This window comes from Haliotis rubra, unplaced genomic scaffold, assembly GCF_003918875.1.
Source record: "Haliotis rubra isolate DU_JTF1 unplaced genomic scaffold, ASM391887v1 Scf1373, whole genome shotgun sequence".
Lineage (NCBI taxonomy): Eukaryota > Metazoa > Mollusca > Gastropoda > Lepetellida > Haliotidae > Haliotis > Haliotis rubra.
In genome coordinates, this window is record NW_025765307.1 from 116,956 (window position 1) to 128,167 (window position 11,212).

The 11,212-nt window shown below is 40.2% G+C and overlaps 2 protein-coding genes across 2 annotated transcripts; one reads left to right on the forward strand and one right to left on the reverse strand.

The window, feature by feature from the left end:
* The first annotated feature begins 77 nt into the window (after positions 1–77).
* LOC124268355 lies at positions 78–6,822 on the forward strand. The gene is made up of 11 exons (XM_046703330.1): positions 78–154; positions 459–598; positions 808–952; positions 1,055–1,249; positions 1,364–1,567; positions 2,472–3,221; positions 3,480–3,692; positions 3,951–4,046; positions 4,822–5,135; positions 5,259–5,454; positions 5,723–6,822. The coding sequence occupies exons 1-11, from the start codon at positions 127–129 to the stop codon at positions 5,995–5,997; spliced, it is 2,556 nt and encodes an 851-aa protein (XP_046559286.1). The 5' UTR covers positions 78–126; the 3' UTR covers positions 5,998–6,822.
* A 1,205-nt stretch (positions 6,823–8,027) lies between these two features.
* Positions 8,028–10,845, reverse strand: LOC124268357. The gene is made up of 2 exons (XM_046703332.1): positions 9,791–10,845; positions 8,028–8,940 (listed from the first exon to the last, which is right to left on the reverse strand). The coding sequence occupies exons 1-2, from the start codon at positions 10,843–10,845 to the stop codon at positions 8,472–8,474; spliced, it is 1,524 nt and encodes a 507-aa protein (XP_046559288.1). The 3' UTR covers positions 8,028–8,471.
* Positions 10,846–11,212: the final 367 nt, after the last annotated feature.

Here is an 11,212-nt window from a genome sequence, read left to right on the forward strand (position 1 = left end):
ACATAGATAAAGGCCAACAATGTTATTTGCAGGTACGAGTTCAGTGCCGGGCGTTCAAGTGGGACATACCCGACAGGGATATATACGGAAAGTATCGAACGAGTGTGGTTTGATGCAGGGTCTGTAATGTCTACAGTCATAACCCTACCCAAAGGTAAGAGGATAAATGGCGGGGTCGTTTTATGTTGTCTACCATTTACATTGTTCGTTGTAACTGCATGTTTAATGTCCTCATGTGCATCTTGTTTCAGTGACATTTAAGACGTTGGGAAGTACAAAAAAGACAAACTTAATGGATAACAACTTCTTTTGTTTCGTGAGTGCGACATTTCTATTTCAGATTCCTGGAATCTGTGTTAAAACATCACAGTTGTGAAATACAAGAAGTTGTTATCCATAAAGTTTGTCTATCCTCACATGTAATCATAGTTGTGAAGTTTGTATTGGAATGTTAACAGGGCGTGAGCTGACACCAGGACTCAGCTACAGTGTATTTGTGCGGGCATGGTATGACGAGAACACATACAACATCTACAAATCCGACGGCATCCTCATTGATATTACAGCACCAAGAACAACTTCACTGCAAGGAGTAGCGGTGGGTGACTTGCAGAAAACAACTATCGGAATCCATGCATATTCTATCGATCACTTGTGAACCATACGAAACGTACCAAGTACATCATGACAAGAAGAATATCTACACTTCATATGAACAAACTGACACATGTCTACAGTTGATTACAATTAGCCTATTCGATAGAGCCGTTTTGCTTCAAAGTCACCATCCGTTGCTTTTCTTTACAGATGAAAGAGCACATGGAATCTGGAGACAGGAAAGATATCGACTACCAGCATCACGTAGATAGGATATACCTGAGCTGGAGGAACGTACTGGACACACAGTCAAGACTCCTAACATACACGGCTTACACAAGTACTTCACCCGGCGGTATGTTTCTAAAACTTGTTAGGTTAGGACAACCAAGAATCTGTTGCAATGCTTTCGCTTAACTCTGAATACTCAGAAATACATTCAGGTTTATTGTTTCAGGTTTCAGCATACATGCGTCGTCTGACATGACTGCCACAAACTGCACAGTGTCTGGGTTGTCTCTGGAATCGGGAACCACATACTACTCCAATGTACTTGCATATAACAAAGCCGGATTGGTTGCTTGGACATTCTCAGATGGGGTGCAGATCGATGTCACGGCACCAGTAGCAGGGACTGTAGAAGATGGAGACGGTAGGCATAGGATTTCTGTACCATTCATCCATGAAAGAATATAGAATGTAACTTGTAAGTGGCATGTCATATTAAGTCGGTCAACATATTTTCGTCTTTCCTGTCACTGTCCAGGGTCCGGTGATGTTGACTACCAGTCCTCCCAGACACGGGTATCTGCATCCTGGTTTGGGTTTGCTGACAAGGATTCCACAATCAGCAAGTATTTCTGGTGTGTTGGTTCAACCAATGATACATCTGGATGTACCATCGTGGATTGGCAGGATGTGGGCCTGCATACATCAGCAAGAGCACGCCTGGAGTCACCACTTGTTGATGGTAGGAACATAGATAATGTATCTGGTCGGTTTTGAAATGATAATACAGTTTAACGTTGGGTTGAGTTACACGAGACGAAGTCATTATGCATTTAAAACAATCTTATTATGCTTTCATTCATAGAACAAAATTGCAAAAATTGTGATCTATTTGATGATCCATTATGTCAGCCACGTAGTTATCGTACTTATATATTATTCATTCGGGATGGATTGTGTTTGTTGTTCAGCAATATTCCAGCTAAATGACGGTTGCCTATGAATGGTCGAATCTGGACCAGACAATCCTGTGATCAACATCATGAGATTCGACGTCATTGGGACACGATGACATGTGTCAACCAAGACAGCGAGCCTGACCAGCTGATCCCTCTTTGGACATGCATGGATTGCTAAAGAACAATTCTAACCAGGACCATCACGGTTCATCCAGGCACGGATCGTTGTTATGAAATCGGAATACATCATGCACACGTTCTAAACTTAATCATAATAGTAGACTACCCCATGTCACTCATTTTGCACTGGAATATATGCTTGAGAGTCACTGATGTATCAACTTCATGAATGTCCTTCTCATGTCTATCAAAAAGGCAATGCTCAGTTGTTGCCCAAAGGATGCGACACTAAGGCTGAAGCCGCTGGAATACATAAAGTTGACTATAAACATTTCGCAGCAGACTTACTCATTGAAAGACAGCGTACTTCCAACGTCAACTGCCTCTGCATATCCGTGTGCATACATTTTGCTGGAATGAAAGTTTATTAGTCTATTAACTGGATATAACATGTCATGCCTTGCAAATGCATTTCAACCTCAATATATCTTTGACGTATTGCCTATACTGTCATCAATTCAGGAAAATACCACTGTTGGTTATTAATGACTTACATATTACTTACAGGAATACACATATGGGCGAAGGTTTATGCTGTAGACGTTGTTGGCCACACAACTACAGTGGTTGTATCAGATGGGGTCATCATTGATTCGTCGCCACCTGAAGTTAAGGACATTGCCTATCTAGGGGAAAATCTGGTGTCCAATCCCTCCTTTGAAGAAAGCATTAGCCATTCCACTGACTGTCATCCTGAACTACCTTCATGGAAGGCTGGGAGGCACTCCTGCATCAGGCTACTGACACCTGGTGTTCACCATGCCACACACGGGAAGACAGTAGTTTCTGTACGAGGCAGCATACAGCAGCATGTCATGAACCTTGGCGTTGGCAGAAGATATAAAGCCACCATCCATGTTGGGTATCCTTTGGACATTACTGTCAACCAGAAAGTAGTAGAAGGTTTCATATCGTTTGGGAATGACATCTTTACCTTCAGCCTCGATCCCCACCTATGTGTAGACTCGTGTTATGGTACAGATGGACGGGTCATCCTGTGGAGCCAGTATAGCTTCAGTTTCCTGGCAAAGAACGCCACAACACCGCTGAAAATTGGGACGTCCTCCAACAGCATGGAAATGGCCCTGGATCACGTGTTGTTGCAAAGAGTGGATCATGTAGGGAATGCAGATACTATGGAAACAGAAAGTAACGTCAATCTTCAAGCTGTCTTCCGGAAGCACTGGTCATCAGTTCACGTATCTTGGCACTTTGATGATGGAGAGTCTCCAATTGTAGAATACACAATGGCTGCGGGTGCGTTACACAGGAGAATATCATAACATTCTTTTACTTGTTCGCATAACCTCTTGAGTGTAATTCTAGAACATGCCCGACAATGTTCTAACAATCAATATTGTCATTGTTTTGTCAAATATACAGTAGAATTTCAATTTACAAATATCGCGTCAATTTTTATGTGGCACTGATACACATGCTAATACCCACATGTCTGGGGTTGAGAGTTAAAAAGGTCAAAGATGAAAAATGCCAATAAAAGCATGTCTCTTAAAGGTACTGTCCTCGGAGGAACTCAGGTGCAGGGCTTTAAGAGTGTTGGCCGACACGCACATGGAACTCTGTCAGGTCTGAGACTGTCCCACAAACAGAAACTGTTCCTGACCATCACTGCCAGGAATGCTGCTGGTCTCACAACCGTCTCCCGCCCTGACCCCATCACTGTCGACATGACCCCGCCGGTGTTTTCTCACATCAATGATGGAGACGGTAAAATGAAATACTTGTGGTTCTGTTAAAGTTGTTTAAGAAAACCAAATATTTGTCAGATTTAAAAAACGGCTTATTTATAATCAAACAGTCGTGCAATTACATTTTTTGTTTGTTGAACAAAACGTTTCTTACTCATTCTTCAAGTGAATGATACAGCATGGATATCTACATACATAAAGTACATAACAAGATAACTGTGGATAATAACATGAAGCAACTGTATTGGGCTGTAAGACTAATTCATTCTTCCTGTAGGGATTGACATTGACTACCAGGCTTTGGGCGATGTGTACGTCAACTGGGCAGTCGAGGATGCTGAGTCGAGTATTCTGCGCTGTACCTGGGCAATAGGTACAATGCATATATCATACGAACAAAACTGCATTTACTGACATCTTTCCACTAGTAGACATTGTATTTTAAGTGAATTGTTCTGCAAACAGCTACCATCTGTATTGTCTTTTGAGAGTGGTTAACAAACGTCCCTCTACAAGGCAAGCGGATATTCTTTGTTAATATGTTGACTGGTCTTTAGTTAACGCCACACTCAGTGGTATTCCAGCTTCATGTATTTGGCGGCGTGTAAATACTTGAGTCTGGACTAGAGAATCTAATGATTGAACTCATGAGCATCGATCAATCCCAGTGAGATACATCAAGTCAGCGAGCCTGACCATTCGACTCCATTAGTAAGCTTACAAGAAGTATAGGTGCAGTTTCTTTGGGACTGTTTGTTTCGAATCAACGTGTAGTACTATGTTCGGTTATTAACGTAGTGTGATTCACACTTGTTTTCATTTTGTACTAGTCAAAACTGTTTATGGTTGTCTACGGACTATGTTGACAGTAGTGTTTTACCTGTTCTGTTATTGTATTCATTACTTTTGTAAATTGGGTTTATGTTGATATTAATACCATGTTACAGCGATTTCTTACTGACAAAAAAATGTATTGCGTTTTATACCATGAATTCAATTCATGAATTCGCTCGTCACGCCGAAGGCCCGTGGTTCGATTCCCCACATGGGTACAATGTGTGAAGCCCATTTCTGGTGTCCCACGCCTCGATTGTGCTGGAATATTGCTAAAAGCGGCGTAAAACCATACTCACTCACTCACTTTCCAGGCAGGATACCGGGCAAAGGTGACATCAAGATGTTTCAGTTGGTTTCCCGAAATCAAACAACGGCTAACTTTGACATCACAAATGTCAATATTAGCCTTCCTCTGAAGATATTCACAACAGTTCGTTGTATCAACACCGTGGGTTTGATGTCGTCAGCCGTCTCCGATGGCGTAACTCTGACACATGGCCAACTGAAGCCTACAATGGCGGTCATCTTGGATGACAACGTCAGGTACTTCAATCAACGTGGTCAATGCCTTAAAAACAACACAGTTCGGATGCACTGGGCCCGGTATGACCTCCAGACAACTGTGGTAAGTTTAACTGTCTTGTATCTATTTGTGTGACAAGAATCTGACACATGCCATTTAAGTGGATGAAATTACCTGCCATTTACACGAAACCTGTGACGTGTGCATGTTGACTCTGAACTTCAGATTAAGGTAACAGATGAGTCCGGCACATATCAGACCAGAGTAGACACCGACTATGAGTTTGCCTCGTTCTGTGGGCTGCACTTCAACAACCTGGCCTCTTATCCAGTTGCAGTATCTCAAGACAACGTGCTTGGGACACGAGGGGAAACAACTCTTCTTAACCTTACCACCCATGGCAATCCTCCGACAATAACAGGTTAAATTGTTCTGTTGTATTTCAGCGTATTTACCATTCAGTGAAAATGTAATTGTCTTTGAAGATAAACATGTTTGTATTTAATTAATTCAAGGACTATCGATTATTATTAGTGCGTAATCAGATGGGAATACTTCATTGCTACTTTGAGACTGTTCATACTCCACATGGATAGAGAGATGATTCGTGATGCCCATTGTCACGGTACATGTGAAACATTGCTAAGACTCACTCATCATAAAAATTGTTACGTACTTAATATTTGTAGGATCTGCTGCGATAGCTGTGTCACGGAAAGGAAAGCACATCTCCCTAAACTGGGATGGGCTGTTCGTCTCTCCGTGGAAGGATCTTCAATATGAGCTTCACATTGGAACAGTCGTTGGAGGAGCAGACATCTTGGAGGAGGTTCTCATGAAAAGAGCGGAAACAAACCTGACCGTGATCCCCACCCATTCCATACCAAAATCTCTGTTTGCAGCTGTGACCGCAATAGACCCGTGTGGTTATAGTGCTCACTATCAGCAAGAAATAGAACTTTAAACATGTCCACACATGGATTGAATTAAACACATATATGTAAAGTATACACCGGCTTTATGAAACATATATGGACCGAAGTTTTCTCTTTTTAAGGATGCATAATAATTATTAGCAATATAGGTAATAATTATGTATACCCTGAGTTGTACTAAACATTTGTAGTTCTTGAAAGGCATTTTGAGTTGGACGAACATGAACACGGGTCACGTTTTTATCAACATTCACCCGATGGAGCAAGAATTAGCTCTAAAACGTCGTATAAAGAATAAAATAAAAAGAAGTTGTTTTCAATAAAAACGTGTCTTGTATTCAAAACTTTCTTACATTGTTTACAGTCATGTTAGAACAGTTTGGATGTTCATGCCAAACCATCATTCAGTAGTAGCCTGTTTTCGCATTATTGTCTTTTGGTAAAGAGTCTGATACTGTCATGTAGTGTTGATTAAGACGTTCATTGGGGGCATGCATTTGTTGTATATTAAACAGTGACCATGATGCATTATTGACTCAAATGAATGTTGTATTCACTTTAGCATTGCCGCTAACGCCACAGCTGAAACAGTAACTGTGCACTCTCTGGCCATATCCTTTACTGTTGTGTATATCAATTCTTCTTCAAAAGAATAATATCCTCGAGTTTAGTTAGAAATTATCACAATTATTTCGGGAAACTATTCGCCATATTAGTAGCTTGAGAAATCACGCTTCACCACTTACTGACGTTACGAAAAAACGTATATCAAACAAAAGAAGTTTATATGACCATACGCTATAATCAATCAGGTCATTTGTATTGTCTTCTGTAATTAAACTGTTTTCGATTTACATGCTAGTTTTATATTCATATCAGTGATATTCTAATTGGTTTTACTGTCCTTTGCAGACAAATCTTTTAAAATTAACTTTCATTGACTTTAAAATTATTACTTGTTTTTAGTCACGACATTACTGGAATATTGCCGATGTGACTTTAAATCTTAACTCACTCACTCAATCAATCATGTCATGCTGGCGTGCATAAGTGAGTTGGAGTGTAAGTGATTAAGGTTTTCGTGTAAAATCATTCTGACACATACCGACAGTTGTAATAATGCTAAACCCTGCATTAAGCCACACTCATGCATTTTGTTATGCTGCATGGAATTACTAATCCGAAAATAAGTAATAAACCAAGATGTACATTGCTTTTCATTTTGTGAATATTTCGTTTTAAACATGAGCGCACTTTCTGTATTGATTGTTTGTGCTTGAAATATTAAGACCCTTGACTGTTCGTGTCACTGACTACCAACTAAAAGAGCAAGTCAATGGAGGTTTTCTGTTTTCTGAGATTATTGAAAAAAAAATACCCAGCCAAAGATTTTGCCAATTTCAGCGCTAATATATGGAAACCCCTCTGTGACTACAAGAAGCATGTAGTGGAAAAACGATGATGCTTTCAGTTTCAGATTATTTCAGATGATGTAATTGTTAGAAGTAATTGATTGTAACGAAGGTACCATGTATCTCAGTTCAAGTTGAATATTCGTATGGTGGCAATGTTGTATAGTGACTTATGAATGTGCTACGATTGATAGGAAATAATACTTTTGAAATATTATAGTTTAGATATTGCAACAGTTGAAATAGTTTTGCAATAATTTGAACTGTTTTTGCGACACTCATTTTTTTACGATTAACCGTTAGTCAATCCTTCTACAGAAGTTGGTTGTAGATGCCTCACAACAGTATTTTCCTGAAAAATAACATTGTATGATCTAATAGTAGTGGTAACCAATTATAACAAGTGGTGATTATAACCATGCTCGGTATCAAAATAAGATAATAACAAAGAAGGCGATATCAATATTTACTGAGTTAAACTAAGTTCAGATTGGCACACATACAGTATTATCACATAGATATGATAATCAGTTTTATTGACAACTAATGTTCACGTAACACAGATACTATCAAAAGTATTTCGAAAAAACAACGGAATGAATCTGCAAAAAGGCAATATGTGTTATGAACAATTTCTAGCAATGGTTTCTACATCTTCACTAATCTCAATAAATGCAATTCTTATGGACATTGCAAATATGATGTTAAGTAAGTCTTCATCCATATACAAGTTATCAACAGCTTACATTACAAAATTACAGAAGCCACTAAGATACGGTATAAATAACAGTAAATTTAACACCTTTGTAAATTTTGCATATATGTGTTATCGTTCTTAATTAACTATATTTAGTGTACTAATTGATTTGCAAGTCATATAAAATGACTCAAAACATGGATAATAATAATATTAATAATAACTCAAAGTCACACACTCGGAATATTAGCATGTGACGTAAATGATCGAATACTGAAACTGGAAATGTTATAGTTCACATAAAGACCTAATATGAGTTACAAAAGACACCTTGTGTTTATTAGACATCTAAATTGCAAACACTGCACAATTCCACACTGTTGATACTGTTGCTTCAATCAACAACTCTAGGAATTGTTTTATCTGAGCTCGACAGGGTGGAGTAGTTCGTTTTCCTGTGAGGCATCCTTGCGTGTCCTGGACCCATGAACAAGGCAGGCGTGCTTCTGCCATTCTCTTGAAAACCAGCAGGTGTGTCGTCCTTTACTTGCTCCGTGGTGGACGCCCACCCGGAAGTCGTCTGCTCATTTACTTGCTCCGTAATGGAGGCTGACCCGGAAGTCGTCTGCTCTTTTTCTTGTTCCATGGTGGAGGCCGACCAGGAAGTCGTCTGCTCCTTAACATGTTCCGTGGTGGAGGCCGACCCGGAAGTCGTCTGCTCCTTTACATGTTCCGTTGTGGAGGCCGACCCGGAAGTCGTCTGCTCCGTGTCTGCCCCACCATCACTGTGTTGTTCTACTGATGTGCACCTTGCTAGGTATACAGGATTCGTCTGTGTATCTGGAGCGGTGTCTGGCAAATTCCTTCAAACAAAAATGTACATCATAAACGTCGAGGCCACAAAAACGCACTTTCATATATGTATTGAGTTACACAAATGTGAACTATACAACATGTTAAAACAAAATGTAATCAAGCGATGACTGTTAGACCTGCCTGATTTGGCAGAGAACCTAATCATGAGTTACCATGCCTGTTGTGATAATGTTAAAGAAAAGGGCAAGATAACTCGTGTTTAAATATATGTTATGAAGTCACATTGAATAAACTTTTTAGTTGTTATGGGTCACAAAAGTTTAAAGAGTGTGGATTTGAACTCACACCCTGAACTTAGGCTATGTATTTTCGCCTGTTGAGAGTGGGCTGGGGAGTTGCCTACCCTTTGTTCGTTTAGTTTCCCGTGTTTTCGGTGGAAGACGGCGTGACTCAAGTAATTCCTAAATGCTAGTGGTGTGGCGTGGCTTGGGCTAGATTTCTCCGGAAGTGTATACTAGGTATATAAGGAATTGTTGCTAAGATGTATGGGGAAACGACTTTGAATTTACGTTCATCTTTCTGCCAACATTGACGTTTCAAGACCAACCATTAGGTCTCGTATACATTGAACATTCGTCAGCTGTCAACTTCTTCAATCAATACATCTACAAGGATCGTAACTGTGGTGACTATAGACATTGAGTTCATATTTTCGATTTGTGACCCAATCGTATTGCAGTAGAAATCTGTACAGTCATTCATTTGTAAACTTGTTTATCTTTTATTCAACATATAATTGAATATTATAGACTCGGTTGTGTTATATTTTGTTGGTATAAAGGGGACTAAAAAGCCTTTTATCACAGCAATTTCTAAACCGTAACAAATATTACTTACCAGACCTTTGATCGGCGTCTAACTTGTTTGTACTTGCGACTTATGTAAAAGGCAACACCTAGGCAGGGCAGAAAAATGCAGACAAGTATGGCAAGAATCTTCGGGATGTTCAGGACACACTCATAGGTCGCCAGTTTGTCTTCACAGTCATACAGAAGGGAGCAGGTGGCCTTCAGACATTCGTTGATTTCCTTCTCGCATAACTGTCCTTCGTAACCAGCTACACATTCACAGTGATAGGCTTGAAAGCTGCTTTCTCTGCCTGGATGTTCACATGGTAAAGACGGGTTTCTTGGAGCACAGCTACCATGGTAACATGGGCTAATGAGGACAAACACGTGGATTGACAGGGCGTGACTGTAGCTCTTCAGCTTATCAACAGCGAGTAGTGAGAACTGGATGCTCCCGTGGAATTCCTTGAGGGTCTTCAGCTTCAAGTCATGTTTGGTGATAGTGTTCCCTGGGTAGATCATGGACATGTTTCTGTATGTCTCTCCATCTTCCCCAGCCGCATCAACCTGTGTAAGTGTAAAGTTGGCTGCCAGACCACTTACTTCCTTTTGAAGGATTGTCAACTCGTCAGGGTCATCAACATCTGCGACCCAAAACGAACCCAGAGAGTGATCCGTTAGATTGCCTTCAACAGATACCTTGTGAATACTTTCAACAAATGATGGTATTGGCGACTGGGTGTTCCTCTGGTAGAAAGTGACAGGTGGATCATTAACATCTGACACGTTGATGTGTATTCTCTTGGTAAGTGTAGCTGGTTGTATTCCCAGATCATGTATGAATACCTCGGTTGCATTTACGAGAATACTATCATAGCCATTAAAATCCTTCTCTGGTTGGTAGGATAGCATCCCATCTGTTGTGAGGTTGGCTTCACCGTGCTGAGGATACTCTTCTACAGTAAATGTTAAATTGTCATGCTGTAGATCGTGGTACTTGATGACTTGCTTCACAAAGCTGTCCTCGACACATTGGATAACACTGGTGTCAATGATGGGAGGTGTATTGTTCATATGTTTAGACACAAGTGCTCCGGAAAACATTCTTGGACTCGAGAAAGGAAGCGTTGCCCTCTTCTCACGTGTATTAGACTTTGTCAAGCTTCTCTTAAATACTAAATTGCAGATCTGAAAACAAAGTTACATGTTCAGCACTATTACTTGATCGGTATTGGTGATTTATATCTGTCACTAAGCAATACCATAATATACTCAGTCAAAACATTAAGGGAACACCAGATCCTTTGTGAACATTTGTGTTATTGGTGCATGTTTGCAAAGCTAATTTAGTTGGTTTTGATGATGATATCACTGATTGTTCAGTAACGGGTATGTCCTCCATGATTATCACCAACAGCTGGCATCTCCGAGGCATCAGATTCCGGATGTTACGGATTGGAATTTGGCGCCA

Coding starts and splice junctions, on each gene's coding strand:
- LOC124268355 (XM_046703330.1), top strand. CDS start 127: ATGTCTACAGTCATAACCCTACCCAAAG. Junction 4,047..4,821: donor GCGCTGTACCTGGGCAATAG/GTACAATGCATA, acceptor CTCACTTTCCAG/GCAGGATACCGGGCAAAGGT. Junction 5,455..5,722: donor CAATCCTCCGACAATAACAG/GTTAAATTGTTC, acceptor TAATATTTGTAG/GATCTGCTGCGATAGCTGTG.
- LOC124268357 (XM_046703332.1), bottom strand. CDS start 10,845: ATGTTTTCCGGAGCACTTGTGTCTAAACATATGAACAATACACCTCCC. Junction 8,941..9,790: donor AGACGCCGATCAAAGGTCTG/GTAAGTAATATT, acceptor TTTTGTTTGAAG/GAATTTGCCAGACACCGCTC.